The sequence below is a fragment of the Lepisosteus platostomus genome, chromosome 9 (genome assembly GCF_059453375.1).
Source record: "Lepisosteus platostomus isolate fLepPlt1 chromosome 9, fLepPlt1.hap1, whole genome shotgun sequence".
NCBI classification, from domain to species: Eukaryota; Metazoa; Chordata; class Actinopteri; order Semionotiformes; family Lepisosteidae; genus Lepisosteus; species Lepisosteus platostomus.
Genome location: NC_142619.1, coordinates 32,350,438 through 32,378,292, shown reverse-complemented (window position 1 = coordinate 32,378,292; position 27,855 = coordinate 32,350,438). Strand labels below are relative to the sequence as shown.

The 27,855-nt window shown below is 34.2% G+C and overlaps 2 protein-coding genes across 3 annotated transcripts in view; one reads left to right on the top strand and one right to left on the bottom strand.

Moving 5' to 3' along the window:
* Positions 1 to 27,855, top strand: part of syn3 (synapsin III) — a 176,607-nt gene that overhangs the window by 82,914 nt on the left and 65,838 nt on the right. The window lies entirely within an intron of this gene.
* LOC148654799 (metalloproteinase inhibitor 3) lies at positions 253 to 25,399 on the bottom strand. Its single transcript, XM_088644759.1, has 5 exons — positions 25,074 to 25,399; positions 8,048 to 8,130; positions 6,709 to 6,820; positions 5,115 to 5,236; positions 253 to 2,831 (listed from the first exon to the last, which is right to left on the bottom strand). Exons 1-5 carry the CDS (start codon positions 25,201 to 25,203, stop codon positions 2,634 to 2,636), a joined length of 645 nt encoding a protein of 214 aa, XP_088500885.1. The 5' UTR covers positions 25,204 to 25,399; the 3' UTR covers positions 253 to 2,633.

The window sequence follows — 27,855 nt, the reverse complement described above, 5'->3', positions numbered from 1 at the left end:
AAATTCCAGTCCTTTTTGCTTCAAAGATGTTATTACAAGAATATGAATATCAGTTTTTAATCTAACATCTGACAACCTTTACCAGCTGTATAATATTTGGAAGATGTGTAAATTGTGTAAGATGTTTATCATTTTTAATAATGGCTATTTGGGACCAACTGTAACCCATGGGCAAACTAAAGTGTATGGTTTTTATTATAATCAATGAATTAAAATAATGCCTTTTATCAAACATGTTGAAAAGTCTTCAGATTGTTTTTCATTACATCTTTATTACAAAAATATAAAACACAAAGATTAAAAGTCAACAAACATTTCTGTAACCCCTACAGGAAATGGCTGCCCCACAAATCAGTGTTTACATATTCTCTCAAATACTCCCAATTTAGAAAGCATCTGTAAGTACAGTTTTGTGTCATCTATTATATTTCAACTCATGTGGAATCAGTGTGACATAGGCAGTTCTTATGTTAAGAAGATAGTGTATTTACACATGAACTACAGATGTATACATGAACTAAAATACTGAAAGAAAGTTGTCACAACAACTGGGTCTTAAAGCAAAAATCAGCATTACTTTAACAGATGGATAATATGCTCTTTGAGTGGCAAAGCAACTGGTACCATAAGAGATTCACCAAGGTTGTGATCCATAGACAGTTTCTGTACTGTACCCTAAGAAGGCAAGAGGGGGTTACGTTTAAAAACACAGTAAAAAGTTGCTTTGTAAATCAGCTTCACTATTTTAGCAGTGTTTCCAGGAAAAGACTGAGCTATTGCCGTTCGACATTATAAATCCTGCCAAATCTCAGTGTTGGGTGTGGAGAGAGCAGGATGCTGTTGTCAGAGGTGTGATACTGTATCTCTGATAGCACTAACTTTTCAGTTTTGTCTTGATTTTTATCATAAGAACTTATCTGATATGGAAAGAAACGGTCTGAAGGACAGCTTTATAAAGGCAAATTACTAATGTCAAAGGCTAATTCTCGATGTAAGTAAAAGCAGTACAGAAAATTAATTTACAATTCTTGAAATAATTTTTTAAATCTATCTAGTCCTTTTAAGGTAAAATCTCTCATTGCCTTTCTTCCCTCAGTGGTGTGACAACTTCACTTCTACAGAGGAATGAATTGAAGATATTATTGGAGACCTCTCAAAACAACAACAAACAAATATAAATGTTTAGTGAAAATATATTATTCTGAACCATTTTGTCAAAGCATATATTGTAAGCAAATAAGAAAATTTGTGTATATGCTGAATCATTTCTCCAGAAATCTCAACTTGAGAGCCAGAGTGTCCTATCATTTTAGTACCCAAGGCATGAACAAGCTTTAAAGAAGTACCATTTATAATTAGCAGAAATACAAATCAGTGCAGGATTTACATTTCATGTGTGATAATATTCTTTTTTAAAACAAAGCTTATTTAACCTTTAGATAAACTTACTTTAATTTCTTCATTCAAGAAACAGAATAGAGATGTGAACTAGTACTGATTAAACAGTTTTAATGAAAATCACTAGCTGATGGAAGTTCTTGTAGTTTCGTGAGTTTATCCTTACAGTAATTTTGTTTCCCATTGAAATGACTGTTGTCTAAAAATGTATCGTCTTGTTGACCTAAATGAAAAAATGTTATATTAATGAGATGGTCACCTTTTCATGCCCAGATATACTTATTTCATGTATAGTATATATAGAGATTCAAAAAGATAATAAAAATTTCTGTAGAACAGGTTTAAAATATGATATAATTGAAGATTTTGTGGAGAACTGTTTAACATCCAATATAGGAATAATGGGAACGGTATATAAAAAATTAAAAGGGAGAATAGATTAAGAAACAGTTTGTTTAACATTATTTTTTCCTTTAAAAGCATACTGTACTGTATGTGTTATCAGCTTATTTTCTTTTTAAAACATAAAACTAATTTTAAGAGCATAGGAGAAGCAAATAATAATAAATATGATACCGTTAAAATTTTTATATACTCTACAGAATCAGCAAATAACATTCAAAGTCCTTTCTTAAATATAAGTACTCTGACAGGAATTTGTGATAAGAACCAAAAGCATAAATCTCAAAATATCCTAGAGTCATCAACTGAGATGGAAGTACATACTGTAGGAGAAGACTTAAAAATGAAAATGAAGCATTATCATTGAGCTCTAAGCTGAGACCCACTTTTGAACCTTTGTCATTACTTCCCTTCCTAACCAGTTTTAAAAGGGAAGGAAGGATAAATTAACTAGATTATTACCTATCATAGCATTCTTTCAAAGAAGAAGGGTCCATAATTCATGAAGACTTACAGTAGCATGCTAGCAAATGATTTAGTATGTTGTCATCATCCTTATTCTTTATAATATGGCCCTGTATTACTGGGAATTTAAGGAATATTCAGAATCAAAGATATATTTTAATTTAAAAAACAAGCAAAACAAAATTTAGAAAAAGGTTATGGACTGGAGAAAATATAAAATCTGATAAACAAAATGTACAGCATAGTCTTTATGTTTTTGAAGTTCTAGCACTGCAAGGAAACAGGCACTAATTTGTCATGGCATGGTCGTCACGTTGGATTAAGAGTTTTAGAGTCCTATCAAGCTCTATTTGTGGGTGAGTAGCAGCTCAGGGATCAGTGGCATTGATGATGGTTTTGTCACGGGATGACATTCCTCGGTACCAACTGCAGTAACCCTCTTTTTGCTGGATACAGGCATAGTGTCTGGACTGGTATCCAGGGTATCCATAGTAAGAAAGCATGTCCGTCCATAAGCATTCGTTCTTTGAAGTCACAAAGCAGGGCAGGTAGTGGCAGGGCTTAATCTATAAACACACAAGCATACTTTAGATAAAGCGTCAAGCAACAATAACACAGTAGAATAAACAAAGGAAGCATTCAGTCTCTAACGTAGCAGTCATAGCATTGAGTAATGCTGAAGCAATGCATTTACATGAAAATCATAATACCTGTATCTACCCAATAACATTCAAGAACACAAAGGAGAGAAATTTCTAGTATAGTTTTGTTTTAAAAAACATATAGATTTAAAAAAATCAGAAATCAATCTTTAAATTGATTCTTATGTCCCAACACTTTTGATGTGCTATACATTTGTGACCTCCATTGTAAAATTCTTTGAGATATCTTGACACTCAAAGTGTTAAATCAATTATGATAGCTCTGTGAATTCAAAAATAAGGCATGAATACATTTTTGACAAACAATTTGCTAAACAATATGATGCATATTTTCTTTGTGTGTATGCTAACAAGACAAAAGGCTTACAATTACCTTCTATGTAAGGCATGCTACAGTACATTTAAGAAGAGCCTTGTAGCATGCAAGGCTCAGTGATTAGTCAATCAGTTAGTGTGACAAGAGAAAGAAAACACTTTAACCCAGGGCTTTCAGTCCTTGTCCTGCTCCTAGTGACTTCATGAAAATCGAACATACCTGAAGATAATTTGTCTTACATCTATGATTGTCAAGATGGCAACTGAAAAATGTCAAATTTATTTCTAAATGTATTCCATATCTTTTAGTAATGGAGGAGGCACCTTTGCTACTGTGACCAATTTTGGTTTGACAATTTCACATTTTTGTAAAGCACCTAGCAATTCATAGTGACATTCACAAAAAGCAAAACAATATTTATAAAAAATAACCAATTGTAAACTAGCTTGAGCTAACAGTTTAGTTTATTCATCCATAGCCCCCTTTAATGTGAAATAGTAGAGAGGTGAATCTGATCACTTTCTGTTTGAAAGTACAGCTTTCAAACAGTTTGCTTAATATTACAGATTGCACAAGGCTGCAGACAATAGAGTATTGTAAAACCGCTTTATACATGTTTATTGTACAGCCTGTTCTGGAAACGTCTACGGGAAAGGAATTTGTTTCTTAAAGGAAAACAAAAAAGACTATTGCTGTGGTTTGACTGGAGCGTAACAGAAGCAGAGGTGCTGAAATCTGAACATTTTCAGATGCTAATCTTTGAATGCAGCAAAAAGCCTCTTGTGTTCCATTTTGTGATTTGTAACGTTATCTGCTATGTTTAGTCCCAACTCACAATTATGTTGCTATTTTAACCCGGACAGAGAGTCTTAATCTTGCTCCGAGATGGGCAGTTCAATATAATTTAGTCAGCTACAATTCCAAGGCACAGACATGCTAAATGTATTCTGCCGGCTCATGTTCTTATTTTTATGATATAGCCAATGGACTGCACAGATGTTTGCAGCTGCATTGCAAACTGAAATATTTATGGTAGCTGGTTAGTGTCTACAGGAACACGTTACACATGAAGGGATAGAACATTAGGTTGAAATAAGAAGAAAAAGAATCATTAGAATCTACTGTCAGACTTATAACCTCCATCATTATGATATAGATTTTCTCTCTTTATACTGTGTCACAATTTTACATGTAGATGGTTCTTAAGAGCGCATGAATCTAATTTAGAAACTTATCAAAAGGTATTTGTCAGTTCATCCTTTATCAAAATGGTTCTTGTTCCTTTTACGGGTCGCAACAAGGTGAAACCTGTCCTGGTGACATAGGGTGTGAGGCGGTACTGAACAATGAACAGGATGCCAGACCTTATAGGAAAATTTAGGAATACCAAGGAACCCAGCCAGCACATCTCTGAGATGTCGGAGGGTACTAAAGCACCTGAAGAAAACATACAGTCATCATGCACAAGGTGTTCCAGTCCATAATCAGACCCAGGATCCAGAGCTGTGAGGCAGCAACGCTAATAGCTACATATGCCATAGTGGAACCCAAAACTATTCTCCATTTTTAATTTCTAATTTTACCCTTAGAGTTTAAAGATTAAATTAAAGCATATCTTCTAGAGGCAGAACCTAACACCTTAGTTTCTTTTATAGAAGACCTTTCAGAGCCTCCTTCTCTTGTTCACTGCAAAAACAGATATATTTTCCTCTTATGACATTTGCAGCCTTTCCTCTCAGTTTCCAAAAGGGTGAAGCTCACTCAGCTGTGACGAGTTTGATAATTTGCTCGACCACAGCATGTGTTTGCCTGGTGTCCTCACGGAGCGATGGTTGTTGCGGGTTGTTGGTGGTACACCATGGCCAACTCACCCTGCAGTTACAGCCCAGCTGGTAACGATGGTTGATCCCCTTCTTCTGGGACAGTGTCAGTCTTTCCCACTTCTCATTGAAGTTGCACAGTCCTGTATACACCTTGCCATCAAAAACTCTGCCTGCATGAGAAGTCCAAGCATACATTCAGAAGAGGTGGATAGACAGATCAATACAAGTTAAACATTTTTTACAGTCACTTAAATTTAGATTCTTTCTTTTTGAAGATGAACATTACCAAATTGTTACATGAAAACATCTTACAAACACGGGTGCAGTCAACAGTTTTCAAATGAACTTAACTTTTCAAAGAAAATGGAATACATGTTATACTGGTTTATTTACTGATATTCAGTGAAGAACACTTATTGGTAGTTGTGTATACAGTACATAAATATTTTAGTTACTGTATGTGTTATAGAAAATGATATACAAAGAAATGTCTAAATGTAAACAAGACATTACATTGTTCTACTCTTCACTCTACTTTTTATGCAGATTAGAATGCAGAACCATTCTACAACAAACAGACCTTTTCTGAAATAGTTGCTATATAAATAATTACTGAGCTGTGCAAGGGTCGGGTTTTCTGTAGTATTGTACTGTACGTGTACCAGTCTTGTAACTGCCTATAAAACTAACACCTTATTTCAGACTTTCCAAAGGTCATTCAGTTCTATTTATAGAAATGAGGCACTCATGGCTTATTACGTGAGGCGGCAGAGTAACCCTGTAACAGGTGCACTGTTCCACTCTAAACATAGCTCTGGATAATATATGGATGACTTTCCAGCAAGCATGTAAACTAGAAAGGCAAAGAAAAAGCTTTGCACTCAAGAAAACTGTAACAAATTTCACAATAAAACAGCCCATGAAAAACAAACTCAAAGAGAACGTGTGGTATCTGAGTTAAAAAAAGACTTTTAATTACATAAGCTCAGAAGACGTCTAAAGCAACTAGAGAAGTTTCTTGCTTAAGGAGCAAAACTAGGCTGAGGTGTGCAAACATCATACTAAGATTTTGGAGAAGATGCTAACTTTGTGATTTACTGTACATTAATAACGTAATATACCCTTTTCATTAACAACATGTTGTTTTAGAAGGTTTGTTTTTTTTTCTTTTAGTTTCTGTATTAGTAAAATAAGACAGATACAACTGAAGCTATCTTGAGAGCTGTAACATTCAAAATATGTTCATGTCAATGATTTACTGTAGAATCATTTCCTGTATAATAGAGAATTGCAAAGATTAGAAAAATATTCGGCAAAGGTTGTCAAAGAAGCCTTTAGTATTGCTATACAGGTGCCTCATGGGCACTAATAGTTTGTAACTATGATGGTATTGTGTTTTATGTTTATAATATTATACATGAATGTGTATATATGATACAGCTTTTGCTCCAACGGACTAGGAATCCTCTGCCAGCTGTGGGATTTGAACCGGTAACCTTCCAGCCACAAGCACAGATCATTAGCCACAGAACCACCACTCCACCCAGTTACACAAGTTAAGAGAAAGTTTAGAAAAATCATGACACAAAAAAGAATAAATTGCTTATACTTTAACTTAATAAGTCATTTAAAAGAGACTCACCAGTTATCAGATACTGGTACTTGTTGACGTCAAACTTAACTCCACATAAACTCTCTGAAGCATCTGTGTAGATATACTGAACATGCTGCACTTTATTAAACCCTTTGTACATCTGAAATAAACAAGTTTTAAAACACAGCAGTGAGTGAAAAACGTAAAATAATTAACAAAAGAAGGTACAGGGTGTTTAAAAGCACAAGTAATATGCAAACCATAGGTTTTTTCTGTATATTTTCACATATTGTATGTGATGTAAATAGTTCCCTGTGACCCTGAATTGGATGATGTGGTTAGAAAATGGATGGATGGATGTAAAGCATTATGTTAATGATGTAAAAGCTTTGTTATTCTGAAGAGACTATACAGTTTTGAACCAGTTTTGTGTTTACAATTCAGACAGAACACTAACAGGATATAAACTGAAAAGTCTCATGCGAGGAATATGAGGCCGCTGGACGGAGATTTCAGCTAAATTCTGTGATGGCATGAGGAAAACCTGATGCCATTGTTAAGGCAGAAGCAGAGCAGATGAAAGTAGGAAGCTTACATTTTCCAAATAAGGGTGTCCTACTGAACAGAGGTATGAAGGAGCAAGAAATGGATTATGTCGGATGATCTTTCTTTTACATTTTTTAACATTTACTGGCTAGTAAGTCTTTGCTGGGGAGTGGAAACAGAACATAAAAGGATAAAGTAAACATGTATTTACAGCTACACACCCACTGTGGGCATTTCATTCTGTGTACAGTATGTCACTGTTCTTCATGAAAACTATAAGCCTTTTGCTTTTAGCAGGGTTACTCTTCAGATCTCCACTTCATCATCATCTCTTATGTAGACAATTTCAGATAAGGAACTTGACATTGGTTTTGTACTATTTGTTCTTCAACCTCTCCTATTGGTAACAACACTAGGTTGATGAATCTCCCTCAGAGTCAATGAAATGTGAAGTGGGAGAGCAGTCTGTCAATGGGAGTACTGTAGCTTTCATTAAAGGTATGCTTTCTATGCTTTTGTCATGTAATATTTTTTTACCAATAACAAGTGTTCACCACATTTCTCTTATGTGGGTTTGAGGGTGAGTGGCACTTTATATTGGTAGCTTCACAGCCAGTAACATTTAATCCAGAGGATGGAATACTATATTAATACTGTATTAAAAATGTTTTACACAAGAGTTCTGATAGAATGTGTAATTTTAGTTACATACACATTTTTGGTTTTACATCCATAACTTTTTCTAATATTGTATATCTGCAGCTAGAATGTTTCCTTGAAATAAGCCATATTATACAATAGTAAGTCTTCATTTAGCTTTTGAAGTAATCCTGAGTCTTACTTTCATCTGTTTGACAGTGTAGCGCATTGTCCCAAATGGTCCATCCTTCAGCAACTTCTTTCCTACCACCTTTGCTCGGATTACTGTGGATACAAAGATTATAGGTATTTCGATTAATTTGATTATAACCATTTTGATTCCTTTTAATATGAACATAAGAAGAGTTACAAACTGGAGGAGGTATTTCGGTCTTTATATGTAACAGTTTTGCAAGGGTAGGCACAGAGCCCCAGGTCGCTATGGGAGCCAACTTCATTCCTGCTCTGATTCAAACACCCTACCGTGCTGTACGAACTTGATTTGGGCATTTCTCTATATCTCCTGCTCCCAGTTAACTCCATTTACCTTATTATCACAGGGTATTTAAGGCCTCACATTTCCCTCACTCAATTCTCCATCATTGAGTCTCTTTCTCAAGTCCTGGCATATCCTTGTGCTTTTTTTTCATTCCCTGGCTTTGAACTCTGTTTTGACTACAACTCTTTTTCACTCCCAGTTTCTGATTATCGCTTTTCTGCTTTTTGACTGTTTTTGGATTTTGTCTCAGACTGAGCACCATGTTGTGAACGTTGCCTGTTTTGTCCTTCAGATATTCCTTTGTGCTACAATCTGTCCCACTCAGCTTGACTTCTGCCTGTTTCATCCTTCCCCATTTTAATAAGGAAAACTTTGTTTCTCTTTTGTATTTGCCTACCAGTCGCCTGGCTGACAGACAGAGCTCAGCAATTGGATTATTATTCCTGTCTTTTGGTTGCAGCACCCTGCTGACAACAACTGTGATGTAATGTCATACTGTTTGTATGTTTGAAAGCTTTATGTGCTTTTTCTGTTCTTTCGGTTTGTCCTGTAAGTAGCATAGGACAAAACTGAGGGGACGATGAGTCCAACATACATTTTAAATTAGTTTGCCAAATTGCTTTTCATATCAGACAAAGTATTTCACAGTCACAGGGAGACTTTCATTTTTACATTTTTCTCTGATTTATCTGAAACTGGAAACACAAAAAACTACAGAAATCTCTCAGTATACAACATAAATGTAGAATGAAGTGTTTTGTTGATTCACACTTTCTCTGAATCATAGCTATTCTATATTAATAGCAAACTACAGACCATCAGGTGTCATCAACTCTCAAAATTAACAGATAAATAAAGAATAAAGTACGTACTGGAATATTTTGAACAGGCAAAAGTATCAAGATAATTTCAATATATTACCATCTCCACTTAAAGCCTTCTTATGAAGTATCTCTTATAAAGTATCTCTGATACAACTGAGTCATGTAACCAATGCAACGTCTTTACAACTGGACAAGTGCCATGTGAAATTTTAGAATCAAGATCAACAAATCAAGGTCCAAGTATTTGTGTCTCCCTATTGATGCTTCTTGTTGGTTGTGGGAGTATCGAATAAACTACCCAAACAAGTTGTTGAAGCTGATACCTTGGTTCTTTCAAAAAACAGCTGGATGAGAAACTTGTCTCAATTAACTATGAACTACCAACTGCCTCAAGAAGTTATTATTAAAGTATTTCCTCTTCTTTGTTATCTTTCTTATGTTCTTATGTATCTGATATTTTGTTTCTTAGTAGTAACCCATAATACTGTAAGATTAGTATATACAGTATTTAAAAAGCAGTTTCATTGACATTTAATTTCAAACCTTACCCTTGCAGTTTGGGCACCTCTTGCCTAAATGTTAAGCAAAAATGTCTTAGAATGGCATTGGCAATAATCCTGTAATGCTCAAAGATTACCACTGCACTACAATGGACACGTTGGAAGGGATTGTGATGTGTTATTCTGATTAAATGCCCCTGTGCTTCTTGGTGACCCAATTTGCCTTGGTTTTCCAATTTGCCCATTGTGTAGATTCTGTTGCATGTCTGTGTGTTCTTCCATTGTAAACTCTTTACATACTGAAAAGTCTTACAAAATGCAAAATAGAGGAACTCCATGGATATGTCGGAGTAATTGTTTTTTTCAGCTTCAGACACTCAAGAAATTACAAAAAGAGATGTAGCAGACTTTGACTGTTTTATTTTTATTACTATTTCAAACCAAAGAATGAAGACTATGTAGTATCTTACACAGCACATGAAAATCAACCAAATGATTTCTTAAATCAAGTGTTCTAATTAATTTATTGACAACCAGTGTGTAGTTCAGGTGTTTGAGATACAGTATTTTCATAACTAACACTTTAGTCACCTAGAATAGCACATGATAGACATTAATTCTAATCTATAATTGTTGTGAGACTTACTGTCTACATAGCTATGTTTTTTTTAGATTTTTACATGTTTGTGTATTTTGTTTTGCACATAAACTTTTTTCCTGTCCTCAGCATCACTCATAGTGCTCAAAGTATACATCCCATAGCCACAACTAATTTAGTCAAATTTAGTACATGTAGGAGAGTTATAATTCATTTTTGTTCCCAAATGCAGCTGGTACTCAGCAGACATTTATGAGTGCTCCAGAGGAGACTAGATCATACATTTCTCTTCTAACAAGCAGATCCTTAGCTGCCAAGTTGGTAACCATAACAAAGTGTCATTAGCTGTGTGCTGAAAGAATGACTAGCATTTAGCAGGTCATTGATCCCTACTAGACTCCCTTTGCCTTATGTTGGCAGTGGTTCATATAGATTTGTGTACCCAGTAGGTTATTTAAAGGATATGATTATATTTTGGATGACAAACATCTTTGTATTTATTTAATGATTGTATTTGCTGGTAGAGAGCATTCAATTATCTTTAAGTATCAGTTTCTCCAAATATCACATGAGTCATGGATGATATTACTTCCTCCTTATCATAATTAAACTGTTTTGTGCTGCAGTGCATTTTAAAGAGCAAAATTTATTTTAAAATATTTGAAACTCAAAAGAACGGGTGTTGTAGATCTACAAAAATATAAGAATATTGCAATAAGAAATGTGTTGTGCTGTCTACCACAGCTTACTGGTATTTTGGCTAGGTATATGTACAGTATGTGCTCAACTTCAAATTCTTTTCCATTTTTACCTGTTTCTATAAATCTTAAAACAATTGCAAAATGTTATTTGCAGGATTTCAGAATTCTAGTGCCAGCATAAATACATTGAATTGAACTCAGGCTTATTACCCTGTACTATAAATGACAAAGGAACCTTAATCCTATTGCTGGATGAAATACTGTAATTTCAGAAGAGTTTTAAGATGAAAAGTGTCAGAAAACTGAAACAATTAAGTCAGATTTAATGTGATGTTCCAACCCAATCAGCCATTGTTTTAGCAGAACAAAGATTATTGGTATTAAGTCTGTATATATTTAGGAATCAAAACACATAAGATTTTATTTGATCGTTGTAATGCATTTGTTGTATAGTTTTGTACATAATTATTTTAAATAAAAGATAATCCATAAATAATTATTGTTTAAACTCTTGAATTCCTGCTTCCAATACTAATTGAGTATTTTGGTTAAAGGCCTGGCAGGTGGTAATTGTTTCAAATTAAGACAAAATTAAGAAAAGTGATGGAGAATAAGGTGAATTTATTTTGATTATAAGCTCCACGCATACAGTACATCCTGTCACATACTGTACTGTATATTTGTTATTGAAGACAGCTTGTTTAATTTGCTATGCATTATTTCTGTGATTGATGTTTTATGAATTCTTTGAATATGTTATGGTATATAAAATATATATTTTTACAAATGACAAGTACGCACATTCAGTCAGAGACAATTCATTTTAAAAACTTCCTGAAGTGTCACAGTTATTAATAATGCATGAACGCATTAACGTGATTAGTTTTTCACTTGGTGTACTCCTTTATTTGCCTAAAGATTGGTATAGGTCAATAAGTCTTGTTTTATGGTCCAATTTACTTTGTTTTGCTGGTGAATAGACTTGGGCTGAAAACCCATGCAGACACAAGACAAATGGTCACATTGATGAGGGTCTGGTTACAACTAAGGCTCATTAAGGCTTACGAATGTTTTTTTTTTTCTTTTTACTGGAGTACCTGTATTTGCATTTTGTCTACAAGAAGCACTTACTTATAGAAATGCAACAGAGCATGAATTTCACCTGCTCTCCTTAAAGCAATGTAGTTGAAGTTAAAGCTAAATGTGGAACTCTGTGATTAATGTGGAATTTCCTTCCGTGAGATATTTTGCAGGCTTTCATGGATTACATTCTTGAGCCTTTCAGGAACCACAGAGTTGAAGAGGCGATGCATGGCATTTGTGGCATTCTCGCTTGAAGCACTGAGGGACCAGGTTCTGGTATCTTATTTAAACAGTACATACCTTAGAAGGTGATGAAAAAGATGAATTAGTATTCAGGAAGGACTCCAAGCTATAGACAGTATTATGACAGAAATAAATGTAGAATTTTCTTGCAGAATGAATAAGGAGTCAAAAAGGTCAAAGCAATAAGATAAAGTAAATCATTCAATCAACATGTGTACATTATATAATTATATGAACAATGCTTTGCTAAGCAAAATTCAAGTATTCCAGAAAATGTAATGTAATATTCCAAAGTATTCTAAAGTATGAAATATCAAAATGGTGTCAATAGCCACTGGACAATCGATATTCGGCTTTTCAATCACTTAGAAGACAAAGAAAATACGTTTTACATTTACTTTTTTATGGTTTAATTATGATGAATTTCATGAAGCTTGATGTTTCTTGATAAAAACTATAAATTCCAGTCTGCCTTTGTACACTGTTGCTCACCCAGTGGCTCATATTCTACTGTAGGTACATGTAGGTTGAGTAATTTAAACATAAAATAAAAAAGTCTTTCTAAATGGAAGCACAAATCTTAAAACTGTAAGCACTGGCATGTATCAATAATCAAATGAATATTAAGTATGAAATATCACAACCTGCTGTCTGAAAGATCTTACAGTATTTCCCTTCATTTAAATAAGAACTTGCTCCTCCTTTTGATATTTACTATACAGTAAGTGTACAGTATATACCACATCTTAAAACTAACAAACCCCACATTGCTAGATTAAATTATTTAATTTCTGGAGAAGTATAGGCATTGTATTTATTCTGATTTCTCCTAGACACTGAAACATTCTCATACACAAAGAAATTTAAGGTTGACGCTTAGACAGATTTACGCTCAGTTTAATGGGACAGGAGTTTTTCACTCCAGCTGTTCTCGGCCTGGGCTAATAGCCTGAAACAGCTTGTTACTGGCTTAATTGGACAGGTTTACCACTTATTCCAGATCTCCAGGTGCTGGTGTTTTAAAAAGACCTGGAAATCTTGCAGACCCATTGGCCTTCCAGGACCAGGATTGGGTAACCCATGTTAAAGCAATGTACTTTCCTTAGTGTTGAATAGAAAATAAAGGCATACAAGTGTTTTAAAATAAAATCAAGGCAATGATAACATTTTCTCTGCATATTGATATATGATTAATTGTGACACAAAAACACATAGGCTATAGGAGTCAGGAAAGAGCATTTCAGTCTTATTATTGAAGTAGATTACCTGGAATTCATTACAAAACAGTTGGATAGTATACTCAGTTAGCAAGATGGACTAAATTGGCTCCAGTTAATTGGTAATATTGTGTTACTAAATCTTAGTAACTAACATTTAATGGAGTATGATGATTAATGATATTCCTACTCTGTAAAGCAAAGTAATGTCAATATTTAAGCAGCTGGGGTACCATTTTAGTTATTTAATAAAAGTGATCACTGGTGTTTTGAAGATAGTGTACTGTACATGAATGGCTTCTCAATATACTGTATCATTTTAACACAGAATTTGTGTCAGATTTAGGTTAATATAAAAATAAGGAAAATACTTCAGTTTTCTTTTGTTTAATGTAGATTCTTACTCACAGCTAGCTTTACATATTTTTGTGAGGATAATGATTGGCTTTGGGCTAGGGATCAGTGTATTTAAAGTGCAAGGTAGGTTGTGCCAGGATGTGGGAGTCTAGATTATCAAAGAGCATAATGCAGCTTACAGGCCTGGTATGCAGATAAAGTGGGAGAAAGAACCCCTGTGTGTCATTTATGGAGCCATGTTGCAGTCAGAGATTATAAAAAATTTCTTGCATACCTAAACCAATACAAAATATTTTTAAAAATGTACCAACTGAGTGCATGTCATCGCACATTTCCAATATGTTTTATTCTAGAAACTTGAACTTGAACTTGAAAAGAGAGACGTGTATAATGTATTAAAGATTTAAAAATACATTTCAAAAACATCAATGATTCTTTAGGTTTGTCTGTTTTTGACCTGCAGCAGGTTTTCCATATTCACAAGTATTCACTCTACATTGTCTGTGTTGACTGAAACAGCATGAAATTTTGCTTTCTGTTTACAAAGCATGGTAGTAAAGAATAAACATCCGTTTGTTGCCACATGTTGCCTTAATATGTATACTGTAAAACAATATAAGCAAAGTGTTTTTTAGCAAACTTTACATTAGCTACAGTTTATATAAAAGTACAAGTCATTAAAACATAAAATTGCCTTCACATTGGTTGTCAGTACACCCCATACCTGGGTTACATACTGTATGACCTAGTGATGTTACTCGACTTCCTTATTTTTTTGTAAAAAAATGATGGTGGAGAAATATATAGACAGTAATCAAAAAGACAAATTTTATTATATGTACAAAACACACTTGCAAGCTTGTAAATACTAGTTTACTAGTTTCATGTTAACAATTGGAGAAACTCTTTGCATTCAACCTTCCTCACTATATTATTAACGGTGACCATATTAATATAAAGTTGATATACTATAAACATTCATAAAGCAACCCTGCTTTCATAAAATATCTAATGTTTCACAGCTGAGCCTGTCCCACATACTTCCATAAATCTTAAAGATACAGCTTCTTTTCTTAGTTTACTTTTAAGTGCCTCTAGCTTCCAATACCTATTAATTAAGTCGGAATCTAGCAATGAAGATGGGCTACAAAGATGTATCTCATTCTGTCCTGTCTGTCTTAGCCTACATCTTCTACTGTATTTCTCTTGATCCTTATTGTCTAGTTTTTAAAGAGGCTTAGAAAAATGAGTTGGGTGGGCAGTTTCCAGGTTGTCAGAGATATTAGCTCTCCACTTAGTTGGACTTTTTATCTATACATGCCTGAGTTTGAAAACTGCTTCCAAACATTTTGTTAAATTCCACAGCTGATAAATCCAATTAAAAGTTGTATAATACTATAATTACAAATTAATTAGCCTGATGCTTTTATGCAAAGTTACTTATATTTACACCCATTTATACAGTCATATACTGTATATGGGTATTTTTACTGGAATATTTTGAGTGAAGTACCTTGGTCAAGTACTGAAGCCTTAACACTGTTTCACACTGCTGCCCATTTCAACAGACTACCAGCTTATATACTAAACCTATATAAACGCATACTGTGTAATTTCACCACCTGTTTCAGGACAGAGTTTAGTTTAAGGTAAATCAAACTAATCTTATATGTATTATAATGGCCTGTATAAATATTTATAACAGTAACACTCCTTCATTTTATCAGTCATCCATCCATTTTCTAACCACTTCCAGTCTGGGGGCATGGTGGAGTGAGCAACAGGTACAAGGCAAGGTACATACTAGATGGGACGCCAGTCACACAGGGCAGACAGACACAAGCAAGTCATGCACACACTCACACCAGGGTCATTTTTTCTCAGAAGCCAGTTCATCTACCAGCATGCCTTTGGACTGTAGAAGGAAACCAGAGCACCTGGTGAAAACCCACACAAACATTAGAACATTACAAATCTAGAAGGCTGCTTCTGACCCGAAGGCGTTACAGGGGGTGATCAGGTCAGCCTAGTCCATCATTGGAGTCCAGCTTCCCTCTATTGTTGACATCTTTAAACTCACTGTCTTAGGAAGGCTGAAAGTACTGCTAAGGATATCAGTTATCCTGGTTTCTCTTCCCTTCCCTCTGGTAAGCATTATAGGAGCATAAAGGCAGGAATTTCCAGATTCAGAGACAGTTTCTTCCCACAAACTGTCAGATTACCGAACTCTACCCCTACCACTTGCGCACACTGATGTTTTTTTTTTCTCACAAAGCTGGTCTGACGTTTTTTTAAGTTGTATGTTATTTAACTTGTTGTTGTTGCTGCAGCTGTTCTGTGTTTATATTTTTGGTGATTCCTTTAACTTCTTTGTATTGGAGCATACATGCAAATAAGCATTTTCATTGCACTTGTGCATGTGACAAATAAACTGAACTGAACTTGAAAACCCCATGCAGATAACACTCCAGGTCCAGAATTGAACCCAGGACCAAAGCACAGCACGGCAAAAATGCCAACCACTGCACCACCATGCCAATGATCACTTTATCAATCACGTGTCTGAAAATTCTCATATTATAAGTAGGGAGTAAGGCACATGAGGTGTTTAGCAATTGAAGTCAGTCCTCCAGCTCCACAGGCAAGTGGAGCACATGAAAACTGATTGTCTCTAATGCAAAACAGGACCTTATTCACTAGAGCTGAATTCTGGAACAGTGCAGTACACAGGTTGTCTTGCATAAGTACTGTAATCGTATGTAGTACTAAGGTACTGAGACATATTTGCTTGGTACAACATGGTGAAGCTTTAAATCACACACTTGAAAACAGAAAGAAATGCCAGCAGCTCTTGATCCTTGAGAAAGCTTTTAGTTTCACTGACTTGTCCATTAGTGGGATATTAAACCTGCACTGCACTTAAACTTAGTCTAAATCTTTAAGACAACAGTCCACCTCTTCTAATGCATTTTACTTTTAAGTCTTTTTTAGTCTTGCTTCAAAATATATACTGTAATATACTTGGGTTGATGCTTAGTCTGTTTTCATAATGTTTTACATTTACACTTACTGTACATTATTTTAAAATATAGTGCTGTATAACATGAATAACAGAGTAAGCATCACTTACAATTGGATTTTGTGAAATATATTGTATTATGTTTAACCTTATAATGTTCTCATATTAAACAAGATTGTAATAAAATTTAAAAATCAGAGGAGGCCATTAAGGCCATCTAGGTTGTTTAGTTCTTAGTAGATAATAGACCTACAGAAAGGATGATATCCAGCTGATTCTTGACTGAAACAAGGTTATCAGCTCTAAAAACATTGCTTGGTTGCTTGTTCCAGACACCCAAAACCCTTGTGTCTGAAAAAGTGTCTCCAGTTTTTCAGGTTTAAAAGCACTTTCATTGCTAAATCTTAAGAAGTCCACTGGATTGACTTTGTTAGTGCATTTGTGGATTTTAAATTAATGAATCTGTTCTTTTAACCTGTCAGAGTAGGACATGCCTTTGAACCCACGAATGTTTAGTCTATTATAGTTCAAGTTATAATTTCCATAACCTTACATATAAAAGAAGTAGTACTTATTGGTATGCAATTACTGTACTTGGTCACCCTTGGTGGATTATGGATTTGCTCTACATTACCAATTTTTTAAGAAGAGAGGTGTTACACTTATCCTGAAAGACTGTTAATGATAAGAATAATTACAAATTATTTAAATGTTGTCAATTTCTGTTTCTGGGTTTGATAGTTTTATCTTTCAGAGATGTATCTTTACATTCTCTAAGATCTTTAAAGTTGTTAAAATGTGGCCGAACGTTTTAATAATCCTTGTTTTCTGTATTTAATTTCCCTATTTCAAATCCCATGTGTATTTAATTACCATATAATTGTAGGGGCTTTGGTTTCTCAATTTTATTTATTTTTTTATTTTTTGAATGTATTGTCACCAAGGTTCTAGCAATAAAAGAAGGCACAAAATAAGTTTTGCAGGCTCTTTCATTAGAGCTATCCAAAGTTACCAGCCATTTACGGGAGTGCAACACATACTGTAGACAGCTTTGTAGCCAGATGCACAAGTTTCCATCATAAACAAAGGGATTGAACAGAAATGTTAAGAATAAGTCCTCATAAACATACCTTTTCTTGACAAACAAATGGCATAATGACCTTTTATCAGCTAAATTTGTAAACTGTTAAAAATTTCAATTTCTTGCTCCTTAGTTACTATTGGTTTTGCAACTGGTAGTTGCTTTCTTTTATCGATGACCATATCTTTGTTTTTTGACACATTAAGTTGAAGAATATACTAATCAACCACAGTCCCTCAATCAGTGTCTACATTTTGCAGGAGTCTGACAATGACAGAGTCGTGAGCAAACCTGAAGTGTCTGTCCTCAAAAAGGCTTCTACAGCTGCCTGCATATAGAAAAATGAGATGGGAGATAGCACACAGCCCTTGGGAAACCCAGTGGAAGAAAGATGATCTGTTATAAAACCATTTACCCTCACTCTTTGTGATCTGTTGATCAAAAAAATCCAACCTTCACAATTAAAATAAAGATTAGAATTTGAGAGTAATCTTTCTATTAACAAGTGTGGTTGGATGCCATTAAAAGGTGATGATAGATCTATAAGTAAAAGCCTGGCATGTGTTTTGGGACCATCTAAATGTTTATATAAGAGAGTCAGTAATGTGAGGGTAGCATCCTCAACTCCTCTTTAAGTCCAGTAAGCAAATTGCATGGGATCTAGTAGACGCTCTACTTGGTAGAGCACATGCCTTTAATGTCCTTTCTCAAATGACTTCATTACTAAAGAAATCAATGCCACTGGTCTGAAATTATTTAATGTCTTGGTGGAATTTGTTTTTGCAATAGGAATGATTATCGCCTGTTTCCAAAATTTGAGCACTTTCTTTATTGGTTTGCACTGTGATTGTGTGACTCAGAAACCAATTAGAGAGAATTGCACGCATTCAATAAGATCTGCTGTGGCAGTATTCATTTATTTCACTGTACATAGGGATGGAACACAGGTGTAATTGGATAGTCATGAAGCCAGACTAGTTTTGTGGTTATAGTTAGCTGAAAAACGTTATAGTTCCTGTAGGCTTTTAGGGGAAAGTGGGTTTGTTCTCCTACAGGATTAAGAAGTTTGCTTCCTGAATGGTTAAGGTTAGAAGGGAGAAGCACAGCGAAGCACTCCTGAGCTTTAGGGTTAGGTTTTCATTGGAATCCAGGGAGGCACAACAAGCTATGGACCAAGCCAAAAGGTGCACATAGTTTACTATCATCAAAAGATACATACAGTACATATCCAGGATTCATGAGAAATTACCATTCTTCAGCAATATTTGTCTGGAAAAGGCCTGGTGACATTGGGTAATGACTTGACCAGTTAAAAGCCACATGAATCAGATAGTAGAAGCTGTGAGTTGAACGATATCTGTTAGTGGGTTTGATGGGTCTTCCATGAATCCCATTTGAGTTATCAGCTATAGGTGTTGTTATGCAGAAGATTGTCTGGTAGTAGAACTGTAGAAGTCTAGCGATGGTAGAAGAAGTAATAACAAATGTCCTAGGCAGATTCACGTTGTAACAGTTGTCTGCAGTATTTCTCAGAGTGCATTTGTTCTGTGTTTCATTGAGGCTCTGTACCAATATGTTGTTGCCGAAACTGCTTTTGGGGTTTAGGGTGTTCCTTATTCTTATCCTATATCCTTGCATATACTGACAAACACACATTTATTTGATACATTTTGTCACACTTTTGCTATTTCATATATAAGAGGTAACAAGAAATGCAAAGAATGGGCACTGAAATTTTAATCAGGACTATAATAACCTCTCTTAATATTATAATAAAACAGCTTAAGCAGTAGTATTCTTTAATAATTGTGAATGTAAATATGCATTGCAGTTATAGAATATTTTTATAAAACAACAGATTTATTTTCTAATGATAAACAGGGATATATAGTTTTAAAATATACTCATGTATACATCCTACCCATTTGAGAATGACAACAGCAAACAGAAATAAACCTACAAACCAAAGTGCATATACTGTAGATAATTTTATTCTGTGTGGTACTATTCTGCCACACATCAAAGCACTTGCAGATTTATGCATGCTTCTCATTTCCGATTTACATGAACATTTTCCTATATTTACATTTGTCTTTTCATTTTGAAAATCTTCACATTGGTCTGTCTTTTAACCTTCCCTTTTCTTCACATTAATGCATTCGCTAAAATGTTGTTTAGTACCAGTACCAGTTTCTGTGTAGTGTCTCTTTTTTAAGTACTGTGGAAGAGTACAGAATGCATGGCTGGTATTCTTTGGACTGCATTTTCTCATCCATCGTAGTTGAAGCACATCCACAGACTGTGCCTTTATAATTTAACACATTATTTGCAGACCAGAAATGCATCTGAAAAGAATTGAAAAACTTACTGATACTCATAAATAAGTGCTAAGTATTGTATGAAAAAGAAGGGAGAAAAGCTTTTTGTACTTCCTTTATGGTTCTTAAGGAATTAATAGAATTTAGATTTCAGATGAATGTTCATTTGTAGGTTAAAATGGATCAACATATATTAAATGTTTAACGCCACTAAGGTCAGTGGATCAGGCAGCATGGTGGCATGGCGGTAACTGCTACAAACTTATAACTCCTGGTTTCAATCCCCATCTCAGATGGCTGTTGTTATGGAGTTTGAATATTTTTCCATGTTAACATCTTAACATTTATCAGTGGCTCTGGGTTCACCTCCAAACAAACATGATGGCTAGATTTGACTGCCTACTTTGAACTGTTCTTGTCTGGGTTTCAAGGGGCTGACATCACAATCTGTAACCAGCTCTTGCAGTCTTGTTATTTGTTTGTTCCCATGGGATTTTGCCAAGATGCTAAAGTCTTACTGGCTAGGAGAATGTGTCTCTAAATTCTATGTAAATTTGGTTCTGTATGTCTGCCCTGCAATTGACAGGCATGGCTGTCCAGGGAGTGGATCCCCCACCCTTTGCACCCTAGGCTTTGGGATGCCACACCTCATAAAGAATGAGAGACTTTCTTTTAATGATTGGATGGATAGTAACAGAGACAGGAAAAGGAACAGGATCAGCCTGAAAATGTTAAACACAAGAATAAAGAAGTACTGTACATGTCTTAAATTAATGCAGACGCAGTCAATCAGTTCATGGCGAAGATCACTCAAGATCTTACTTTAATTTCATTGTACTTTCATTTTGACCTGCTACTTGTATTGTATCTTATTGATGTACTGTAAATTAATTATCTTTAAATTACTTTAATCTTTAAAAGTGCACTAACTAAATTTGCCAATTGTCTGTGTTCTGTGACTATAAAGCTAAATTAGCCACTAAAAGAGTTATGATTTCATGATACACAAAACAGACTGTGGGCATAATGTGAAAAAAACCCAACATGAAATATTAAAGCTCTTTACATCTTGGCACACGCACACATCAAAATGACATTTTCTGACGTTATTGGCAAGATGATGCCATGTAATGAGTGACTACAGTACCACATTACAGATGGGGCTTAAGTTCACAATGCTGGAGAACCACTGTCCTAAACAGAATACCACACAGTATTGAAAGGTTAGTAATATAAATCATTTTGATTCACTGGTCATTTGCGAAAAGTTTTTGTCTGCTACAGTATGTGTGTAGGTTTTTCTTTGATATACACAGAATAAATGCATGCTTTTGCACAAGACTCTCCAGAACTAATGATAATTAGAAAACAAAACAGGAAAGCATTAAGAGTGTCAGTACTTGCTGGACGAAATGACCTTGAAACAAGGATTTCATGAAGCTCTGTGGGATGGATTAACTTCACTGAAATACTGTAACTCAGAATGTGGTGGTCTAGCTGTTATTCTTCAACAATTACAAGAGCTGAATTAGAATGCATAAAACACATTGTGTAATCTTTGTAGAACAGGTCTCCTGTTAACTAAGACTAGTATATAATATTAGGTTTGTATGCAAAGCTCTATTTTTGTATCTGATACCTATCATAATGACGTGGATATTATAAGGTTCCCAGGATTCAACTACCTAAAATCCCCTTTGATTAGATCGAATTATCCATGAACAATCTCCTACAGCTCTGCCAATGTTCCCTGGCAATGGACCACAGTTTTTCTCTTTTTTACATAACCTTCTTCACCTTCATTGCGAGAATCCTCTGGCTCTAGTCATAATTTAGTTTTATCAGATAATTTGTCGTTTTCTTTCAAAGAGATTTAAACTTGCTGCAGTCAAAACAAATATGAAGCCAGCATTAGATAACCCTAAACATTTTGTCATGTTGGTTTTTAATGCTAGTTCATAATTTTAGTTGTATCAATACTGTATTGAAGATCACAAAGTGTTGACTTTGTGTTCATTCTCATTGACAGAATGGTTTGTCAATATTTCCTATAGACAGCATTACGTTCTATGAGGCTGAAAGTGTGTGGGGTTTACCTAAGAAAGGTTTGGTCATGTTCAGCATTAAAAAAAAAGTCTGTATCCTATTGCGCAATATTATAAAGCAAAATATATATTGTATAATATTTAGAAGTGTATAAAATTCAATACACCTGTTACATTATTGCCAAATCCATATATTAATGTTCTATTAGTATTACAGTACTCTGTGGGGGAGGAAGTAGAATGAGGGTTCTGGATAACTAATCTAAAAAAAAATCAATAAATCCCCCGGACTTATTTTCACTTTTTAAAATGATATATTTTACACTTGTTATGACAAGCCAATTAATTTATTTCTTTCGTTTTTTATCGGAAAGTTGAATTTGAACATGATGAGAATGTTCAGTTCATCTGGGTTATGCTGAATAAATAATGTTGTCCGTATTCAATTTAGCAAGATATAAGTATGAAGCGGTTTTATATCATTTTATGGGGCAAGTAGTAAAATTAACTAATATGATCATGAAATCTATTCTTTGCGATTATAATTTACCTTATATTGTATAGATTTTCTATCCAATTTAAAACATTGTTGTCTTAACAAAAGGCTTCTCTGAAAATATGTAAAAGAATGTTGAACAATGAACAATGATACTTTTGCTACTATTCAAATTCACTCTTTATAAAACACTAGAGCAATCTAATAACAGAAATGCTGGCTACAAATAATGCCATGTGGCTGCATATGACCATGTTTATGCTCACTGCATAAAGAAAAATGTGCTGAAGGTTAATAAGCCCTCCTACATTAGGACACTGTTCAGTGACGAGTACATGTATCTCAACTGGTCTTTGTATTCTAATAAGCCCATTTAATTTAATAATTATATGTAATCATATCTTGTTAATGTAATAGTGTACAAATTGTTTAATATAAAGTATGGATGCAAAAAATTAGAGATTCATATTTTGTTTAAACCATTTTCCATTTCTTGTCTTGGTAAAAGTCACATATATAAAAGATAAAAAAACAGATTTGATGGTCTATAATTCCACTCTTTATCTAAATGCATTGTTTATTATTAAGCATCATACAATATAAAGGTTAAAAATATATACTATTGCAAAACTGAAAGTTACAATCCCAGCTTTAGTAACTGACATTCAAACAAAACATAAATTATAATTAAATTTGGGAGAGATTTAAATCCCTCAATAGACGCAATCCACATACTGTAGTTTAAAAAGGTCTGTTCTTTTCTACTAAAACTACAGTATATAAATGTTAAACACAACCTGGAGGTCTGGGTTTTCAACAGCATCTCTTAGTGTCTCTCTGGTTATTTGATCAAGTAAAAAAACAACACTTTTGGTGTTGTTTGATGTTGATACAATATAACAATACTGAAAATATTTTTTGTAATGAAAAAACATGCTTTTTTTCAGAGTAAAGCTATTCAACTATGCTTAAAGAAGGTTTATAAAAAACATTTTGTTTGCATTTGTTTTTGCTTTAAAGGCAAAATCATTGTGAAAAGAAGTGTAGTTAATCTCCCTGTGCCACAGATCCATTTAATGTCTTTCACTTTTGCCCCTGATCTCCTATATATAAATACATTTATATTTATATTTATATCTATGGTTACATCTATATTTATATTCATACGTGTGATACGATTTTCTGTGTACTGTTCTGTTCTAGTTTCCTCTTGTGTGTCCGGACTGTGAGTAACTCTTGTATTGTATTGTATGTATTGTACTATTAGTATATAATTCGTTACACTGTGGCTGTGTTGTGTGTGTTAAGCTGCTGTTGCACTGCAATTTCCCTCACGGGATCAATAAAGTATCTATCTATCTAAAAACCCAATTAAGCCTGAGTTCCTACCATGCCACCGTCTGGCCTGGAGCACCAAAGCCCAGAGCTTCCAAACTCTTTCATTTAGCACTACACCACTGCTTTTTGGGGATTCCACACTAGTGTGAACTCTGCCACTAAGATATACTATCAGACATCTTTCTATAGCTGTTGCACATGTGTGCGATGTTCACCCTTGTTAAAGAGCAGTAAATAGTTTGCCAGCTACTGCTTCTGTTTGCACTGTTTTATTGCTCAGCAAGTAGTCATCTGTCTTGAAAAACATTACACATGGTGAGACTTGTTTCCATAGAAACTGTTAACTCTTCCACTCACACATGAGGCTGCAGAAGAAATTCTTTATCTTCTTGCAAATATCCCAAATAACACATAGATTCAGTAACATTCAGATATATTTAATAGGTGTCTTTAACAATAAATGTTTAAACATTTCATTATTATGAAATGTTAAAGCATTTTATTATTAGTGATTATTAATCACTTCTGAGCCATGCTCAAAGGACAAGCTGTCTAACACACGTCCTTGTGACACAGAATAATCAGATTAAACAATCCATTTTTGGACTTTAGAAATATGAAGTTTCAGTACTTATGCTGGTTGCAATATATTTTGCTCATCACCCAGTTTAGTTACATTTTTGGTTATTTTGAATAATTTTATTTGAGAAAATAAAATCAGATTTCTAAATTACCAACATGACTTTTATGAATTTGAGTTAATAAATAAGCATCACATAATTCAAACTATTGTATTAGTTTCAATATGTATGTTCAAACAGTTTCTTCACATTAGTAGGACTAGAAATAGCAGTAGTGTTAGTACAAATATATGTTTTTGAACCATAATTAAAAGTATTTTCCTCTTACCTATGTCTGAGTTGCAGTAGGCATCCTGTGGATGAGACAGAGCACATGAACAAGCCTCTGTAAATGGATTCATCAGGAGACTGCTGAGAACAAACAGCAGGCTAAGCAACGGGCAGACAAGCAGTGACATTCTCTCAGAAGTTTGAATTTTATAAGCCCTCTTTGAAAATTTTATGAAACTTTGACTCGCAAGCTCAAGTTTTCTTTTGCCGTTACTGCTCTATACCTCCTCTCTGCTCACAGTTGCAGGCAAACGCTCTCTGTCTCACTGCTGCTCTCCCTGTGAATTACAAATTAGATATAGTGTTCTAGACACAAACGCCACCCATACCACTTCATCCCAGCCCATTCCAGGACTGACCAATCAGGAAGCACAATACTTTTTAAATGAAGGCAGTGTAAGATCTGATAAGTCACTTTACAAAGCCTGACCTTTTTTTTATTTCCTCAGGAAAACTGCTCTTTAACCAGGGATAGTGCCTCAACAATTCAGGAAACTCTGTGAAGATTAGCAAGGGTAGTGTTCTAATGTGAGGTAATGGATGTTGTAGGATGTATTATTCTGAAAAATTAGTAACCATAGGAGAAAGCAAGTAAATTCAAATTCATGTGAACAATTAACCTAAAAGATAACTACAGTACTTGTAATTGCTTTCTAAGAGGCTCTGGAATTTTCCATAGTCTTTATTGAATACACAGACCAACATGAATATTATGCTTTGAGTATGCTTTCTACTTACTGTACAATTAAATGATACCCAACTATCTGAAAAAGAAATATGGCTTTAAAAACATTAAGTTTATTAAGAAGGCTGTAAATTAATCTGACATCAGTGTCTTTTAAAAAAAAAAAAAATTAAAATAGCCAGAATGTGTCACTGTTTCACTTTCATACTTTTAAGTAAAATATGAAATAGCTCAAGTATTTTTTCCACTGTTGAGTTCACGAACAAAACTTGTTTTATTCTCCAAAGATGGAATCAAGATAGGAAGATTGTGACAGTCATTAAAGCAAGCAGACTTAAACACAATTAAAATATTTTGTCAAGATAGAAAGACATTATTTTAAACATGGTAGGTACTCTGCAACACTTAATTTTATACAGCATAATACACATAAGAACATAAAAAGGAACAAATGAGAGGGATTCGGCCCATTCAGTAGATCATTTAGTAGTTAGTAGTTACATTTAAAAAAACTTAATAATGAAAAATATTTGTATATATTATTTCATTTGTGTGTTAGTAGTGTTTCTGTCATTTTGTGTAGTAAACACCTTTTGTCTCTACTTCATTATATAATAGTCCTACTACATGTTTATTATGGCTCACAAGCATATTTTGTAAATCTGTTATTATTTTTCCCATTCTTTGATGCAAGCAACTTTGAGATTAGTTTTCCTCTTTATAAATTCTGTTTTTTAAATGACTGCTTCAGATCAGTGCCGTGCTTAGTGGTAAACCTACATTCAGTGAGTCAGTGATCATAGGATGACATATTCATTCTTAACAACATTTAGTCTTTCCTCTGTCATGCAAATACTTCCTGGAAAAGAAAAAAAAACCCTAAAGGACAAAATGGAACACTAAACAATCATTTGTCTACATGTAAGTATTAGTTCCAGCTTTGAATAATTTGTAAAATACTGTGAAAGGACATACTGTATCAAGAATGTCTTGGTTCATTTTATTATATTCTCAATTTTATGCACTTACACTGTTATGACCATGGTTGTTCTGGGTTCATACTATTCTCTTATGAAATAATTTTCCAGATTTTGATAAAAGGATTAAAGTTTACAGTTTCTCATATAGTTCTATCTTTTCATTTTAACAAAAATACTTAACAAACAAGATTATATTATCTTTGCAATTTTTTAAATATTTATGGTTTCAGTACCTTCACAATCAAAGATACTTAATTTACTACGACTAAAGCAGGTCTTTGCACAGATTGTATAACTATTTTTGGTAATGACAGAATAATAGCAAGTTTTCACATCCCTAAAAAGTAAAAGAATTTAAAAATATAGTATGTTTTTACACTTTTGCCTGATTTGGAAAATAGTGATGATTGTGTGTTTTATAGTTCCAGATGAAGTAAAGCATGAAGCCTGTGTGTGTTATGACCATCTAATTTAACTGATGCCTGGTTTTATATTGTGTGAAGCCTCATTGAAAACATTCCTTATTTTGTCACATACGTCAGCCTGACTCTCTGGCAATAAGGAAAGTCCTGTTACCAACAATATTACCTTTCATATGACTAATTCATAATATGCAATATTGCAGCAGGATGATACCAGCCTACATACTGCATACCCTAGTAGATGTGCTGTTTGTACAAGGAAAATGTCTAGTTCATGAGATGGCCCAGTCTTCGACTTCCAGTCAAATCAGATCACCTATTTTTTTGGTCTTTATTAGTTGTTAATTTTAACTCACCAGTAAAACATTCAGTACTCCACTCTCAAGAACTGGAGATACCCATCCATGATCTTGATTCTGTAAAGGAATGACAATTCTTCCTTTGAAGTTTATTGCTGTTTTCCTGTTAATATGACAGTGAGATGTTCGTCATGTTAGCTTCAGTCACCTCTGAATGCTAAAAAGGCAACCATGCTTCCTAAGTGTCAGTTCATAGGACCGCTTGTAGGTAATTTCAGTAAACTAAGGGGTAGCTATAAAACTGATTGAAGAGACTCTCTGGTTCAGTGCATATCACCTCGTGGTATACATACACAAAAAACATCTTTCAAGTGCCACATTGACCTCATTACGA

Excerpts from the sequence above, each read along its gene's own strand:
- LOC148654799 (XM_088644759.1), bottom strand. The coding sequence starts at position 25,203 with ATGTCACTGCTTGTCTGCCCGTTGCTTAGCCTGCTGTTTGTTCTCAGC. Across the intron at positions 8,131-25,073 it reads CTACTGCAACTCAGACATAG|TAATCCGAGCAAAGGTGGTA; the intron begins GTAAGAGGAAAA and ends TTGTATCCACAG. Across the intron at positions 6,821-8,047 it reads ACACTGTCAAACAGATGAAA|ATGTACAAAGGGTTTAATAA; the intron begins GTAAGACTCAGG and ends TGTTTATTTCAG.